This window comes from Cygnus atratus, chromosome 8 (assembly GCF_013377495.2).
Source record: "Cygnus atratus isolate AKBS03 ecotype Queensland, Australia chromosome 8, CAtr_DNAZoo_HiC_assembly, whole genome shotgun sequence".
Classification (NCBI taxonomy): Eukaryota; Metazoa; Chordata; class Aves; order Anseriformes; family Anatidae; genus Cygnus; species Cygnus atratus.
This window is the reverse complement of record NC_066369.1, coordinates 20,608,554-20,626,559: the sequence shown is the minus strand read 5'-3', so window position 1 is coordinate 20,626,559 and position 18,006 is coordinate 20,608,554. Positions and strand designations below refer to the sequence as shown.

General features: G+C 39.3%; 1 protein-coding gene across 1 annotated transcript in view; it reads left to right on the top strand.

The window, feature by feature from the left end:
- AK5 (adenylate kinase 5) overlaps positions 1-17,923 on the top strand; it is a 93,466-nt gene extending 75,543 nt beyond the window's left edge. The window contains exons 10-13 of the mRNA XM_035538215.2: positions 2,587-2,750; positions 3,745-3,861; positions 7,593-7,781; positions 17,568-17,923. Coding sequence (XP_035394108.1) covers positions 2,587-2,750; positions 3,745-3,861; positions 7,593-7,781; positions 17,568-17,672 — 575 coding nt within the window. The 3' untranslated portion in view covers positions 17,673-17,923. The remainder of the gene's footprint in view (positions 1-2,586; positions 2,751-3,744; positions 3,862-7,592; positions 7,782-17,567) is intronic.
- The last annotated feature ends 83 nt before the right edge of the window (positions 17,924-18,006 follow it).

The following is an 18,006-nucleotide window of genomic DNA, read 5'->3' as shown; positions in this document are numbered from 1 at the left end:
ACATAGTTGTTATTTAATTACATCTTCTCTTTAAAAGGCTCAGCATTTTAATATCAGCTTTGTTGGAACTGTTCTGTGAAAATAAACAGTCAACTTTAATGTTTTGGGAGAACAGTAATGGTCGTTATGGCATATGTCCTGCATATTGTCTCACTTTGACAGCATTCTCTTTAAAATACTTAGAGATAAAGGTATTATAGAAATGCATTAGCTTTTCTGAGGAAAAACTTACACACTGCTAATGTATAAGTCCAGAAGACAGAATATGTAAACAAGCACATGCACACACAAAATTGCTCATCTAAAAAACAGACCAGAAACAGTTTGCCATTACAGATATTTACATGTAGTTTGTCTGTAACATCTCTATACCTGTTCCTCTATAGCCACTCTTATTTACTCCTTGTTTTCTGCCAATGGCTGCTTTTACAGAAGTATGGTTTTCTTTTTATTAAAGCAATACAATAACAGCATGTAACCCACACTGGAAAGAAAATGACTGTGAAAAAGACTCTCTAGCTAAAACCATAGCACAATTGTGATCCTCACACCACAGGCTGATGATTATCTTTGTGAATCTGAAGTAGAAGACTGCAGGTTACACTAGACAAAACCGCTCCTTAGTTGCAACTGCCTTATGACCCAGATTTTATTCTCAGCTACAGTACTGTATCTTCTCTGAAAATTATAGACTTGGTGCAATAATTTCTTAAATTGAATGCAAAAGTTAGAAGAAATTTCAAGGTGGGAGGAGATGATGCCACATTCACTACACTGTGAATGTGTTATTCCTATATTCATTAACAGAAAGATAAACAAAAACAAAAAGCACACTGCTTATCATCACTTCGAGCATCTTAAGTCCACATAATAGAGCCATATTGGCATATCTGTGAGTCTCGATAGTTAATAAATATGCAAGTCATATGCTTTTAAATAAAAAGTTTTTAATAGAGCGTGATTTTTTATCTTTAATTTTAAGCATACGGCCTTGCCTCTTCTTCTGATTTTTGAGTACTGTCCACCTGCAAGGGTGTAATTACCTCCTACTTAAGTAGTTCTTCCAAACAGATCCATCAAAGATTATAAAAATGCTGCTGACTGCCACACACTTTGAAATTTCTCCCCAAACACCAATACCTGCAACATGAAATTACTTTCTAGGCCTCCCCCCACCCTGGGCACCAACATGGCCGCCTCAGGTTCTCCCACAGCCGTAACCTTGTGGAACACTCACCTCAGATCCTCCAACAGCTCTGGAGGTCACCACCACAGGAGCAGGGTTCGCAAGATGAAGCTTTTGGCCATTTTGGTGATCTGACCAGCCAGCCTGGGGTGGCTACTGCTCAGCAAGCGGCTGAGGAGGCCCCTGGCCTTTCATGGGGTGAGCCATCAGGGTGAGGAGGCAGGAGACGCCACCTTCCTGTGAGGAGGTGGGACAGGGCAGTGCCAGCACCCGGAGCATGAGGCAGCATCCACCATCTCTGAGCAGACCCCAGAAAGAATACCTGCCAGAGGTAGGGTGTTTGGGGACCGTTGATACAGTCCTAGAGAAAGCAGGGTGGCTTGAGGTGTATCCCTGAGGCCCTGCTGACAGGAGGACACCTGCAGCACCCACCCAAGTCACTGCCCTTCCCCTCCTGCCCTTTCTGTCACCCACAGGCCCCTGGGAGAGGCAAGACCCGGCCTGCAGCTGTGGTGGGCTGCAGGTGCCTTCCCTTCAGCTGGTGGAAGAATCACCTCAGCAGCTTCACCTCAGCTGCTGAGACTGCCCTTACCCCTACAGCCGTTTGAATCTGAGCCCTGGTCCAAGGTGATTTTCTAGCTCCCATCTGAATAGAGGTGAACGAGTGGTGACAGGGTGCCGTGCATCACTGAGCACTAGGCACCTACATTTCCCTGCGGCACGCGTGAAGAGCGAGTTGATACCACAGCTTCAGGGAGCTGTAGGATCAAGCCTTCGCCAGCATTTAGCTGCTTCTGTATGTGGCTTTTGGTTATCGGCAGATATAGCAGCACCTGTGAAAGCTTTCCAGCTCAGGGGAAGAGGGAGCAAGCTCAGTGAAGTTGTGCTTTTGCATTTGCCACAGGGCAAAAGGATTTAGCTGCTGTGCTCCCACATGTATGCCATATAACACAGTTAGGTTTCACCATCTCTGCTTATACCTTTCCATTCCACACAACTGAGGGCAAAATATTTCCTTTGCGGGGATGCAGGGAAGATTAATTTGCTAGTATTTGTTGCAACTAGCAAGCCTGAATGTGTATGGAATCAAATCCCCTCCTCTGCTCCCTGTTTAATGTATTTCATTGACATGGTAATTGTGTTTTAGGAACAGGTTCTCTTTTGCAAGACATTTCACCTTGTTGTGACTCCTTTGATTTCAACACATGTTTTTGGAGTCAGCGCTGTAGTGTATCGGAAAGGAATTATATGATTTGTTCTACTATATAGAGTGTTTTTGCTAAAAAATAAAAAAATAATAATATCATAGTCATATCAATTTCCTTCAATTTTCTCAGTTGCTATAAATGGAGAAAATGCACTTCTTCCTTTCTAATTCTTGACATTTTTCCTTTACAAAGGTGGTCCTGGGTCTGGCAAAGGCAGCCAATGTGAACAGTTAGTGAAGAAGTATGGATTTACTCACCTGTCCACTGGTGACCTTCTCCAAAATGAGTTATCGTCATTATCAGAGAGAAGTAAATTGATCAAAGACATCATGGAATGTGGTGAACCTGTGCCAGGAGTAAGCTACAGTTTTATCCGTGGTCTGAATTGTTAAGAGCAACGGTAGTATATAGATTGTCTAAAAGGGTGGAAATAAGAGGTTATTCCTATTTAAGGAAAATGAATCTGCAACTTGGGAGAGAAGTTTCCTCATTGCCAGATCTGTGGCACTTCTTTTCCCTTTCTGTGCCAGTAGCTGTTTACATTTCAGACTCCCATACACAATATAGATTACTCAAAAATACAGTGAGACAGATGCTGTACTATACATTGCAGAATGTAAGAATAAGTACAGGAAACAGAAACTTTATTTCCATTTTATAGCTTTGCATTTCAAATTCAGAGCTGGTCCTCCTGGCAGCTGCTCTAATTTACAATACCTGCAGTGTTTCCTTGCAGAGCTGGCTAACATCCCAGAGTAGCTGGACTGCAGTTTAATGGAGACTATGAAGACAGTTTGTTGTTCTCAGCTGAACTTGACTTTCACATGGCAGGTCTGCAGCCTGACCTCTTGATGGGTCTTCAGCAGGTGCAGTTAGATCGTAGTATGTGCTTGCTAATGAAATATACTGGGAAGTGCTGCTCACGGGAAAATAAAAGCTATGATGAGACTTGATTTTGATTGCTTTGCTCTTCAGTGTGTTTGATCAAAGGGGGTGTCTTATCACATTCCATGTAATATAATTATTATCGGTGACAGAACTAAATGCAATCAGATTAGAAAATGCAGCAGCACTGCCCCCAAAGTTTCACAGATATTAACATTAATTTTGAAACTATGAAATATTTCCAGCTATCCAGAGGATACTTTGGAAACTCTTGGATGGGTTGCAACACTAGATTTGTGTAGCATGTGCAGGTACCAAAGAAAAACACCTGCATTTGCAGGACCTGCTTTTAGCAAAACAGATCAGAGTGGTTCTCAAGGGCATAGAACTAACGTTGGTGTAACAAATAAAGATACCAGACTTTCTTATCAATTAACCAAGTAACTTCCTTTCTTTCCAATGCAGGGTATTGTCCTAGAGCTACTGAAGGAAGCCATGGTTGCCAATTTAGGGGACACAAAAGGATTTCTGATTGATGGTTATCCCCGGGAGCTGAAAGAAGCAAAAGAGTTTGAGAGCAAGGTGACCATGTAGTTGTAATTCTGTTACTACTCCTGTTAAGATAGGACTGTACTTCTAGTGCTGCTCCATCTTCAGTGGATTGCAACAGGGTTTTTTTTTGTAAAGAGCCAATCCATCAGCCCCAAAAATAGAGTTTTGCTGCTGATCACTGAGACTTTGGCACCCCATTAATATAGTGATTGTAGTTTTTGCCCTTGCCTACGCAGACAGTAAAGGCTTATTTTAGCTAGATTTTTTATAAAAACTGGGAGCGATTCTCATTTAGTGAAAATTACCATTTTTAGAAGGAGTTTTCTAATTCTATTGGATGGTTGCTACACTTCTCATGAAAATATCATCAAGCACTACGTGGTGGAGGTACATGAAGGTCTGTGTCACCACAATTAATACCTCTTACCATTGAGCCAGATCTGCTAAAGCTTGCTGCCACTTTGAATCAGTAAACAGATTACATTTTTGTCGTGAGTAACAGGTGATATAACCATAAAAAGAGTGTTTTGCAAGTGACTGTGTGGCAGTTTTGAGAGTTATTGATTTTCTCAGTATGTGCTAAGACTTACTTAGAAATCTCAGCTGTCCATTTCTCAATCTGCAGAAAATACTCTGTATAAAACCCACAAATGGATTTACCAGGGCTTGTAAGAAAGGAAGTGTTGAATTAAGGGAAATAGTTAACTACATGTTCTATCAAATTATACTTTACAAATGTCCTATACATGCTTGAAGGGTAATAAAGCTTTAATGAATCATCTATTTTCTCCCTGAAAACAGATGCTTTATTTAGCTGATTAGCACAAAAGTCTATCAAGACTTACAGACAGCATCAAAAACTAGAAAAAATAATGGGTGCTAGGAGTTGGTAGAGAAGCCATTCGCAGAAATGTTGGCCTATTAGTTCCTTTACTAAATTGCCACAGACTATTAAAAAGACATTAGAGATTTATCTTGTAAATAACTGTTGGAAATCAGTGTGTCTTGGACTGTAGCATTGCCAGGCAAACAGGTCTTAATCCAGTGCAGAAGCAGAGCCCCTTTCAGTTCCCATAGACAATCGCAGCAAAAGATCTTGTAGTCCTGAACCTTCTTTGACATTTGGAGTAAAATACAAGGACACCAAGTGATAACTTTGAAATTAGTAGGTCATACCTGTTTTGAATCGATGCTTCCACTTCAGCTTTTGCAGGGTGAATTTGGCTACTCAGAAATTCTATGAAGTTTTTTTTAAATGACTCATTACTGAGATAATGCTCTGCAATTCTTTCTAAAGGGTGGTCAGAAGTTCTTCCTATGCTGTAATTGAATGAAATGAGGTGGACATAGACTGTATAAATTAATGGTGGCAAAGTGCATATGAATAATACTACATATCTACATGGTGTGCAAAAAATATAATTGTTAACTGTTCTATTTAGAAGACTTTCAGAATAGTGCTTATATTTAAAAGACTGACAGCCCTAACTAGAATTAGATATGTAGAAACAGTTTATTCTCCAGCACATTTTGCCCAAATCCTTTCTGTGATATAACTGAACTTTTTACTAGCGATAATTCTAGGGAAGCACGAGTCCACATCTCTCTTTGTTCCCTCCATGATCTTTCTGCTATATGTGAGAAGTAGAAAACAATATTAAAGTGCAAGTTCCACTTTACCAGATTGAGTAGCTTTTTTATGTTGTAAGACATCCAATAAAACAGACTGAAGACACAATACATTAGACTTGTTTAGCTTCCTGCAGATGTCCCACAAAATGTAGTGTTTAAGGTAAATTTTGTCAATAAAACAGTAATTAAAAAAAAACTAATAAAAATTGCTGTAAATCTGATAGGGTCATTACTTTTACTTTTTGCAGTATTTAACATTTAAGAGTGACATTTCTGTAACGTTTTGAAGTCAGGAGAATATGTTGAAACCTTTAAGAGCACCATGTGGATTTTTCAATAGCAAATGGGGGGGGGGGGGGCAGGAGGCAGAATAATTTCTCACAATCTTGGTTCAATTAGACAAAAAGGGCATTTGTTGAAATCATTGATTAAGCCCACATCTGTTGTTAACTTGATTTAAGTCTCTGCAATGTTAAAACTGCCTCGTTGGCTTTTGAAATCCAACTGCTGCTGCTAATGCTAATGACATTAACGTTTTCTCATCTGTATGGAAAAAATGCTTGGAAAAAAGCCTGTCATTGAACTGTCCAGGATAATCCCTTAGATTCAGCTGTCTCTTAGAAAGTCATTAAAGTAGTAGAAAGGTCAACACAATGCAACGATCCTCAGTCAAAGCCACAAGGCCTAACATGAAATATTTACCTTTAGAATATTTCATTCTATAAAGAATACAAACTAGGGTAGCAACATCAGTTTCCATGTATCAGTCATTTAGATTTCCTTTGCTGTAGCCATGGAAAAAACATAAGTATCTAATGGTCACTAGCGTGAAGAACAGTTATCTTGTCTCAAGACTTTCTCACTCTTTTCTATAAGATGTTCTGCAAATCCCTGCTGGAAGGAATGAGAAAAAGCCTGAAAGCATCATTGAAAGCTTCAATGTATAACTGCATGGAAAATCTATTACATTATTTATTTCTGATCCTGTAACACCTTTATTTTACTTGCTAGAGTGGAGTTTATCACTTTAGATTCAGACCAACAGTTGTTGCTCAGATAAAACTTTGTGTCAGGCAGAGGTGTGCCTGAGCAAGGCACATGACAGAGTGTACTGAAAGGTTTATTCCAAAAGACTTGTATATTTATATCATCTTGGGGAAAGAATGACAGAGATTGGTTTTTAGAGCTTTTGGATCTCTCCTAAAATATTATCAGAAATATTTTGTTGTTTCTTGCAAGTTATTTTTCACCCATAAAGTACCAAAGTATCTGATGTCAAATGCAAATAGAGACAAATACTTACTATCTTTCCCAAAGCCTGAGAATAAAAATAGATAAATCCTTATTTATGTTCTTTATAGGAAAGGGCAGACCCTCCCTCAGGACTAGTTTGGCAGTAGCCAAAAAGCACTAAGTGGTAGGCATCTCACAGAATTTGGAAATGATTCACCAATTTGAAAATGCAGTGTATATATCAAATCTTTCATTTATGCCGTGGGTAGTAATGATGCAGAGTTACACTGCAAATATTGACATAAAATACTGTGTGACACACAATAATTCACAGGACATATTCCTGTGAATAAGTCCAATGACAAGCATTTGATGGTATTCCTGAGCCTGTGTGTTGCTACTCATTTCCAGTTCAAGTGGGTACACTTTAATTTGGACATTTTCTTGGGTTTACTCTTGAAGCTCTAAGCTATAGTTTACCACTCCCTAAATTAAAAATATACTTTCCATAGACTGAAAAAAACTAAAGGATAGAATAACCGTGCCAAGCATACCAGGAGTCCAGTGCTTTTTGCATCAAGCTTTTATCAAACAATTGCAAATGATGAGTATATTGATAAGCTTCAGTCGAAGCAGCCAGAATTTTTCAGATCCTCTCTCTTCTTCTCTATATGTGTAGAGTTCAATCAAGTCTTGATCCTAAAGACAAGGTTCTCTAAATTCTGCTACAAAAAGAGGTGTTTTTTAGTAAGCATAATTTCTGCCTAAACAAATAAGTAATTTGCTAATAATTTTCTTGATGATTATTTCGGTAGCATTTCTTTTTAAAGTTATCCAAATGAAATAGGCTTTGCCAGGACACTGCTTTGCATACTTATTGTCTTTTTTTTTTCTAGATTGGAGAACCAAAACTTGTGTTTTGTCTGGACTGCTCTGCAGAAACCATGAGCAGTCGCCTTTTGATGAGAAGTCAGAGCAGTCAGCACTTTGACAGTGCTGAAACCATCAAGGAAGGAATCGAAAGCTATTACCAAGCAGCAAAACCTGTGATTGCATACTATGAAAAAAAGGCACAGTTATGCAAGGTAAATTGATTGACCTTTTGAATTAAATTATTGCTTTATACTTCCATTATATAAGCAATATTCAGAAAATACTGACATGACACCATTTATGTACTGTATTAGTTGCCGCACTTCAGAGTTTGTTCTTATCTTCCACTTACCTGGTTTGTTTGAAAATTCTCAAATTTCTGAATTCCATGGTACAAATTGAAAGAATAAAAACACAAATTTATCCTGATTCTGACAACATATCCTGAATCACTACCTCATCAGTATAGAATCTCTTGCTAAATGTTAATGCTGAAAAGCTTTTGTTTAGGTATTAGGATTTATTTCTCTATAAAGGCTTTCACAATTAAGATGAAAGATTATATTAATCCAAAGCCCCTTAGTTACCTTTACACAGCTGACAGTGTATATCCTGAAATAAAACAGACCTGCACACAAGAAAGATCTTTCAGCTGGTATAAATGACATAGTTATATTAATTTCAGTTAATTACTTCAGTTTACACCTGCTGAGGATGTGATATTTAAAGCATTTTTTATATTCTCTGACCAATACTTTGCAGAGAAGCAAGACAAATTCCATCAGTGCAATTAACTGATGGATATGCTGGCAAATCTCTAATCTCATTTACATAGTATGTTTATATTCCTTTTTATATATTTTCTTCTCCATCATGGCAAACTGCCTTATCATCAGCTACAGAATGTGCCAGTCTTGCTGATCCTTCTCGTCCTAAAAGTGAAAGAATCCAGTAATACTTTCTGGAATTATTCTGGGAGCTTCTTTCTAGAGGCTGTAGCAAGTATGCAAATCACGTATGCTTTTAAGGCTGAAAAATGTGTTCTATTTGTCTTGAACACAGGTACTCCATATTGAAATATTCACCTCATGCCCTTTTTACTAAGCTGGTAAAATACACATCTGCTGTCAGAGATGTGAATCCATTATGGATTTAAGTACAGAGACACCCCCTATCTCAGCCCCCCGCCACCATACACTTATGATGTAGACAAGTACTTGTTCAGCAATTCACTGGCATTTGGAGAACACTGCCAAAATATTCAGCAAAGGTAGTCTTTTGAAATTAATCCTCCCAGATTATCATTGTTACCAACGGACAGTCTAAGGTAGAAACCTCCAGCCCCAGTACCTGTACAGCAAGGCGCAGAAGTAAATGTAGTTTAGATTGTTTATGGGAGAGGGAAGTGATTTTTTTAACCAAGTGTTGTTGAACAATTGTTGGAATCTATTTTAAAGTTTACTTTCCACCTATAGTCAAATTGTAAAAGTAGGTCTAAGCACTTGTTCACACAGTGCAGTTGGCTTCAATAGCTATTCTGATCCAAATGCTCCTCACCAGTTCTGCAGTGAGTACTGCTAGAATAAATAGAAATAAATAAATAAACAAACAAACAATCAAACATTCAATTTTGGAAATGCACTAAATACTTTGAAACAAGTTTTGTTGTTGTTGTTGTTTTGTTTTGTTTTTGTTATTTTTCTGGAAGAAATGCTTGTATAGGAAATTTTTCTAGGTAATATTCCTGGATAAGTGATCCCAAAGAGTTTAGTCATACAGTTTGACTTGGTCAATCACACAACTCAAACATAGTGCCTGGCATCATGGCATCCGTCCACTGCCCAGCCCTCCGTTGAGCAGAAGGTTGGACAAGATGACCCACTGAGGTTCTTTCCAACCTGTATTGTCATTTGTAAATGCACATCTTTCAAACCTGTACGTTATTTGGGTCAACAATTTGAAGAACAAAGACAAAAAAAATTCAGATTAAGACTTGGTGAACAGCTGTTTCCACATAACACAAAATGTGTTGATTGTGATATGCAATATTTGCTTTAAGTTAAACTATGTGGAAAATTAAGAAAAAATATACATTTATGAATATAGTTTTTAAACAATTTTAGTAGTGAATATGTTTAAGCTGCATGTGTTGAAGAAAGCAGAGTAATGGAAAAGTTTGCAGTTCCCAGGGTCCCTGCACATGGGGTTAGTTTCTTATTTATAGCAACATATTTTAGAGACTGCATAAGCGTTGACATTAGCAGCCACTCTGATGTTCTCTGAATGAAGAAAGAAAATTTGGGTTGAAAGCAAAAAGAGTATCAGTAACACATCTAAATGCCCCCCGCACTTTTTTTTTTTTTTTGTATTTTAGGCTAGGCTAAAATAGTTCTTGGTTTTTGTTATTTGTAATATCATACACATACACTGAAGACCAAGATTTTACCTACTGGCAGTATAACATGTTAAGTATTTTTTTATTGATTGATTTTATTTATAACACCAAATGTTTTCATCTTGAGGAATCTGGTCATTTCTAAGTGTTTTTTATTACTCTCCACCACCGACCAGCACAGGCTGAAGATGTTAGAAGTTAGCATCCCATCTAGATGCCGCTGCCTTTATAATTCTGCTCACTGAAAGAACTGTGTTATATGACAGGCAAAGTTACCAAAGTGAATTTACAGGCATTGCTTTGAAGACCTCTCAAAAGAAAAGATTTCATCTACATTCATAGAGTCTTTAAACTAATCCATGTGACTCCAGACAAGATGCTTTTGTACTCCTCTCAGGCAAAGCTGATGGGGTCTAACAGCTTTAGGGAAGCGAAGTCTTACCTGAAGGTGCTGTTTACAGATCCAGATCTAGCTGTGATCCCAGGATAAGAGACAGCCAAAGCATCTGAAGAGAATCTATTTAAGACAAGGAGAGAATAAGGGTTCAAATGAATATTTAGTTGCCTTCTTCTGGAAAGTTACATCCTGCCCAGGGCTGTTTTTAAAACAGAAGCAGCTCTTCAGGGAAGCACCCATGTGAGCTTTATGTCCCTTGAGATTCCAACCAGGCCCTTTCTTTGGAGTTGATGGAGGAGTTTCAAAGGAGTTGATGTTGAGATTTTAAGAGGAATCTTAGAGTCTAAATCCCACCTAACTGCCATGAAAATTCAGCATCAGATGTTTTTGTCAGCTTTTTGCAATGTGTGACAAAGCACCACTATTAGTTCTAGATGAAGTGGTGTTTAATTGTATAAGTGATCACATTTAACAGGTCTCAATTATAGCACCCAGTCCCTGCTTTGCCACAGAGGAGAAAGTCAGAATTGTTGAACAGACTTATTTAACAACAACATCGGTCTGGAATGTTGATATTATTTGATTTCTCCATTTTAAGTGTATTCAGGGCTGAGCAGTTTTCCATGGACTGGGAACAGCACATGGCAATGGTGGTACATGTTTAACTTGTCCTATCCAGCCCAGAAGTTTTCAGTCTGGAAACAGGCAGGAGATTAAATATGCAAATGTAAAATTCAGACCTGGGCATAAGGCCAGCAAAGGGGTTGGTGCGGGAATTAAAAGTCAGATGAGCACTCAGTGGAGGAGGAACTGGTCTGTTGTGCCGCATCAAGGTGTACTTGAGACCACAATGTCAAATTGGCTTGCTCATTCTCTGCATTGGAACAGGGATTACAGCACGGATGGCAGGAGCCTAATAAACCCAACAGAGACAGAAAAATTCAGGTCTGACCTAGCTTCCTCTGCAGTTATTGGGAATTCTTCTCTTTGCTTTATTTACACAGAAAAGATGAAGGTATATGGTTGTAACAGCATTCCTTTTTTAATCAATGAGAATTTTATGACATTCTCTAAACCCAGTTATTGTGCATTGATGCATTAATAATTAACCAATATCATACGTGGAAGTGGAGCATTTCTCTGTTCTGCTGATCTCTGAACAAGACCTGTGACCCAACAGTGCTGCCAGAAGATCAGGACTCTGTCTGAAATTTCCCTTTGTACCAAGATTACCTGTCAGTGTTGCTGCACAGCAGTGGAAGTGCGAGACATGCACAAAGGGTGGAACCTTTGGATGCAGATGAAATGTCTGAGAACCTGACTGGAATAAATAATGGTGATCCTTCCAGCTGCTCAGCTGAGATGAACGACTGTGATGTAACTCACAGGGATGTATTTAGGAGGGAAGAGGAACTGACAAAATGAAGGGCAAAGAATAACAGTGTCCTTTCTTCCCTTTTCTGCTAAGGCAACAGTTTCCAAATTGTGTTCTGGAAGGCAAGGTAGCTGTAGCAGCGAGCTAGAAAATTTCCAATTTATTTAAAAAATAATCATGTTTTGGGGATATGGTTTAATGTTCCATAGTTGCTTTTATGGTCAGTTACAGAACATCCACCTGCTGCTAATGACAGCAAGGAGGTGCTTTTTAAGAAAGAATTCACCAGAAATCTGAGGGCTGAAAGTGCTTCTCACACAAATAAAACAGTTGCAAATTGACTAATTCTGGGGGATGCAGATGCTCAGGTGAATGAAATATACTATGCTAGCTGTAGTAAGCAGGTAGATATTGTTGTTCTTGAATTTATTTCTTGGTGAATTCTGAGGCACCTGGACAGAACAGTGTATCTGAAAATTCAGTCAGCACCTACTTGTTTTTTAATTTGCCTAAATGTAAATATCTTTGAATACGTGGCCCTCTGTCAATTGAAAAGAAAGGGGGGAAAAAAAATTGTTTTTAATGTCTGACTCATACTTTAAAGCTTTTTCCAAGTGACAGTATGTAGGAGGGTAATAAGTAATAGAGAAGAGCAATGCCTTGGTAGTCAGGCAAGACAAGGCTGATCCTACCTAGTTAACATCAAAAGAGTAGGTGTCTCAAATACAACTTCCCTAGTCAAACAGCCGTCTGAGGAAAAGGAACATGAATATAACAAACAAGGAAGGCATCCCAGAGCAGATTTCCATAAACCTTCATTATTGCAGATCACACAGTATTTATTGAAGCTTAGCCTACAAACTTCAACTAAAATGCATTCCTTTTTCTTCTTTTTCTTTTTCTTTTTCTTTTTTCTTTTTCTTTTTCTTTTTCTTTTTCTTTTTCTTTTTCTTTTTCTTTTTCTTTTTCTTTTTCTTTTTCTTTTTTCTTTTCTTTTTTTCTCTCTCTCTCTCTCTTTTTTCTTTTCTTTTTCCTTTTCCTTTTTCCCTTTTTCTTTCTCCTTTCTCCTTTCTCCTTTCTCCTTTTCCTTTTCCTTTTCCTTTTCCTTTTCCTTTTCCTTTCCCTTTCCCTTTCCCTTTCCCTTTCCCTTTCCCTTTCCCTTTCCCTTTCCCTTTCCCTTTCCCTTCCCTTTCCCTTTCCCTTTCCCTTTCCCTTTCCCTTTCCCTTTCCCTTCCCTTTCCCTTTTCCTTCCCCTTTTCCTTTTCCTTTCCCTTTTCCTTTTTCTTCTTTTTCACATTATTGTTATACTGTTTTTTTTCTAAAATTAGTTAAAGTCACATGCTGGTTAAGCAGAAACTATTAGATTCTTACCACACACATTTCACATAACCGTTATGAAACAAACACAACTGTAAGAAGAATTGTGAGCAGATGGTCACACTGAATCAGCCACCATCCACCATCTCATGATCTTCCACTTCTGAGCCTTCTCATGCTGCTATCCCCTATTAAAAGTTTCTCTGGGGAGGGACAGATGTGTAATTTTCCCTTTTGAGAAGGGATGATCAATGCTAATAGTGATAGCAACTGTAATTTATTTCCATCTTTTGAAAGGTTATCAGAGAACCATTAACCCTGGCAGATAAGTACTTGGGGAACAAAAGAACAAGTATTTCTTTGTCACTCCCCTTGGTGGTTTGTGACCCATTAGATGAGACACCAGTGTGAAAAGATATATCAGAAACGTTAGCAGGTTGTTATAGATAACACACAGTGTTATTCACACCAAATGTGAATCAGGGCAGCATGTTTCCCCTGGATTTCCAGACAGCTTGATCCGTTGGTTCTGACAGTACAGGCTCAAAGAGGTACTGGTACTGTACTACCAGGCTCAAAGAGGTTTTTAACACTCCTATTTAATGACAAAGATATGTTAGTGACAACACAGCTGACCTTGACTGACCTGCAATAAGAAGCTTCTAACCAGTGAGTTTATTCCAGTCTCAGTCTAACTTTCTGAAAACTGCAGTCCTTACCCATCCCCTCTCCAGGCAGCTTTTTCCTGGTGACAGTAGACATTCAGGGTTCTAGCTCCCCAAACCTACAACAAATGGAGATCTGATGACAAAAAATTTAACTAGCTGATTTTAATGCCAGAATGAGCAACATTGTATTATAATGATTATTTCAATCATCTTTCAAATAAGCTCATTAAATTGTTCTGTGTTAGAAGTTGCCTAAAGTCATAGTGGTTTTTCAGACCTAAAAGCACTATATAAAACCATATCTAGATCTTGCTTTTAACATCAGAATATAGCCTTGAATAACCTTGAAAACAGTCCCAGTCCATGAGGTTTCTTCTAATCTGAAAAATACAGTTTTCTCTCCTGGAACTGCAGACAGTGCCACTGAATTACTGCTGTACTAGCTGTGAATTATTGTCACATTAAGTTAGTTTTGTGCCACGACATTAAGTTAGTTTTATGAATTGGACCTTTGTTATTTTGGAGGCCAGCATGGGGCTGTCATTAGTCAAGCTCATCCATATTTTACTGTGACTGTTAGGAAGGCAGCGCTCCAGCCAGTCATAAAGGGCAGCAATTTCCGTGCTCACAAACCTAATTCTTCATCACAGCATCCTGGACCTAGACCTGAGAATCAATCCCAGTTCTAGGAAAGGTCAGGAGACACCTATGGCAAGGCAGCTACACTGATCAGGTTCGATTGGTTATCCACTTCAGATGCATTTATGCAATAAAGAGATAATAAAAATCTGTATTGAGACAATATAGAAGGATGCATATTTATCAAATACACTTACATTTTATATATGTATGTTAGTGCTTATAGAAATTGTATATACATAAATGTGTCTGTATTTTCTAATATCTATATGGAAAATATCAAGTTCAAGCATTTAGTATTAAATTATTTTTTTTTTCTTCACTATCAGAGCTGTTTAGGACTAAAAGTCACCAAACGTTTACCAAAGGCTGGCATTCATTCTGAGCTCCAACACAGATAACACTTCTTGCAGGAGCTGCAGAGGACACATTCACGTTCTGTACTGCCTCAAGCTCAGAGCTGTCTGTGCAGGGCAGAATTCACACAGAGCTATTTTAGCTCCCTGCAAGCACAGTCACACTGTATCAGCTTTCTGGGAGGAACCAGAGGAAGAGGAGGGCAGGCATTTCAACGAACAAGGAGACAACACCTTAATGAGTGCTTGTCTAATTTAATAGTTCTCAAGCCATAAGCCCACGTGTTTATTGCAACTGTATGGAAGTGGTTTTTGCTGTGCTACACAGGCATGAGCAAGCCACCCATTTCAGAAGCAGAAGGTCTGCCAAGGCTGATCTGGGTTAGACTGGTCACCAGCCAGGGAACAGGCTATCGGCCATCGGGTTTGCACTGTCTCCAGAGGTTTAGTCTCACGTGGTTGTCACATGAATCAGAAGTTTCTGGGTGAGCTATCAATTTAGCACAGCCTAAATCTTCAGGCGTTGAATCCGGTCTTTCCGTCCTTAGGCAGGTTTTGCTATCACAGCTGCCCCAATGAACTCTACCGGACCGGAATGCTTTGTGCTAACTCACAGCATTCGCAGTGAGATCTAACTTCTCAATTGGTGAAGGATGGTGTGAAGCTTGGCACAACCAGTTCTCAGCTGTGTGTTTATCAGATCAAACGTCAGCTCTGGAGCTCGCAGTGTGCTTCCCAGCCAGACCACACTCCTGTCAGCACCAGGAGATCCTCCGGGCTGAAGAAATGCTGAGAGCTTTGAAGCGGCTGCAGCCTTCACCTGGCGTGAAGTTTTTTCCCTGTGGGATAGCTGTATGAAGCAGGTGTCTTGGCAATTGAGACAGGCAAACCAAGCTGCTTCATAGTAGGCAAGATGGGAGCTGCTAGTTTTATTCTAATTTGGGAATCTAGGCTTTTGGTCCTGAATGGTTCTCTCTTCCCCTTTTCTCTTGGCACACATAGGTAACCATCCCCTAAGCCCTTTGTTTCTGTGCCATAGAGGGCTTCTGAACGGCATGCAGCCCTTGTTTGTGACCTGACCTTTCCAAGGCACCACCTGCTCCATCAAAAACCTTTCTAACAAAGCTGCAATGGCAGCAACAGAACCATGCTTCTGAAAGACTGTCAGAATGGGGTTGGGTGGCTCAGACTGTAAGACACCCTTGCAATGCGTCCAAGGGGACCAGACCCTGTTGGGCTCATTAAAGGTTGGTCAGACTGGTGCTGGGTTGTTTCCACTGCTGGAACTGCTGAGTTTGGAGCTAGCCCGGCTGGATGTGCCAGCATGTCTGACAGGACATGACAAGGGATCAAACTTCACAGCATCTGTGGCTGCCACCAAGAGTGAAACCAAGCTCTGGCGCACAAATGCAATCCCTCGGCGGCTCTCTGCAAGGAGCAGCTGCTGACTTTCACACAAGACTTAGCACTGAGGGACTTAAATGTGTGTTGAGTGCAGTCAGGCTCTATGGGAGCTGGCTGCAAGCACCAGTGCATCTGAGGGGATTATTTCAAAAATGTATTGGGGGACGGTGTTGAAATTCCTTTCCTTCTGCAGAACAAATTGGTGGCAGAAAAGCGTGATGGTCAGGAATGTCCCCTTCAAACACTACAATTGTCTGGCGTCCTAGTCAGCATCTTGGAGTTGAAAATGCAGCACGTAGGTCAGAAACACAGGCTTGAGGAAAGTTGTCATGGGTCTAACTAGAATGTGTGCAAACTCGATGTCATGCATGCATGAAAGAGGAAGCATTGAGAAAGAAGCAGAGAGGAAGCTTGCTTTTGAGTAGAGAATCTAAAGACTCTCACACCAGGGCATTTGAGAGGAACTGAATCACCAGCAGGTGCAATCTGCAGGTGTGCACAGCCAGTATGAAAGCTTCTTCTGCGACTACTGTGAAGACAACAGAAAGCTCTCCTTCCTCAAGTAATTACCTGCACAGGTTGGACATGAAACTCATTGTTGAAAGAAACTTGTTGATACGTTATGTTTTCTAGGTAACAGAAACATTACTGGCTGCAAACGTTGTTCCCCATCACTACAAGGCAGTGCTCTCTTCCTCAGAATAGGAGAATTGTCTGGTCTTGTTTTTGTTGAAGTCAGTTCACAAAAAATAACTTGAACAGCCTGGACAACCTCTGGCCAAAACAGAAAGTTTGTGTTATTAAAGAAACAAAAACCTTCACTGAAAGTGAGTGGTCATACAACAAAAGCAGTGCTGCTGTAAAACACACCTTGCCCAAAGGTTGTAAGAAAACCAGAACTGATTCACCAATCTTGAAAATGGAAACACACAGAAACACACAACCTTGCTCTTACTGTCATTTGGAAGCATTTAGGTCAGTCAGAGCATTGCATACTCTGACTTTAGATGACAGAAAACAAATTAACAAGTTATTCCTTCATTTCATTAAGGGCAGAGCATGAGAGTTATTCTATTTTTTTTGTTTTGTTTTTTTTTTTTTTTTGCAGGTATTAAATATTGAAATAGTTTCTGCAAATCTTTGAAACTTTTCTGTATATCAAAGGTATAATTTTACTTTAAAATAGGAGTACTTCAGATAAAGAGCTCAATCTTCCTCATTTGATCAGCGTGTTTTGCTCCAGACAATGAAGCCTTCAGATTCTTCCACATAAATCTCTGGAAACTGAGTAACTTTTATGGAAGCTGCTTTGTTATATTGGGATGCTTATAACATGAAACAGAACTCCTCTTTTATACTGGACCCCTTTTCTGTGTCATTGTTGATATTTTTAAGATAATTATTTATAATTTAATCAAAACTAATTTTGTTTTGTTTTCCTTCACAGGTTGATGCAGAAACAACACCAGAGGATGTTTTTCTGGAAGTCTGCAAGTCAATTGACTCTTTTCTGAAAAACGAAGCCGCAGCGTTTTCAACAGAAATGCAGTAATGGTCTGTACACAGCTTCACCTCACACGTGCACTTGGCAGTCATGAATAAAATGCTGTTCAAAGCAATACTGCTTTCTTGAGAGGTATCTGGAATTTGTGCATGTGGTATATTATTTTAGATGATTTTTTTCTCTGTTCAGACAATACACTCAATATAGAGTGGCCTGTATGCTAACTCCACACTAAGAACTGTATGTTGTTTTAGTGGTTGTTTGCTCTTCACGGGCTACAAGCAGCATGGTGAACAGCAGCTCTGGTTTGTATTTCATGATCTTATGTATTTGACTGGAAGTCAGACACATTGCCTGGTCAGCAGTGAGCTCTTCAACCACA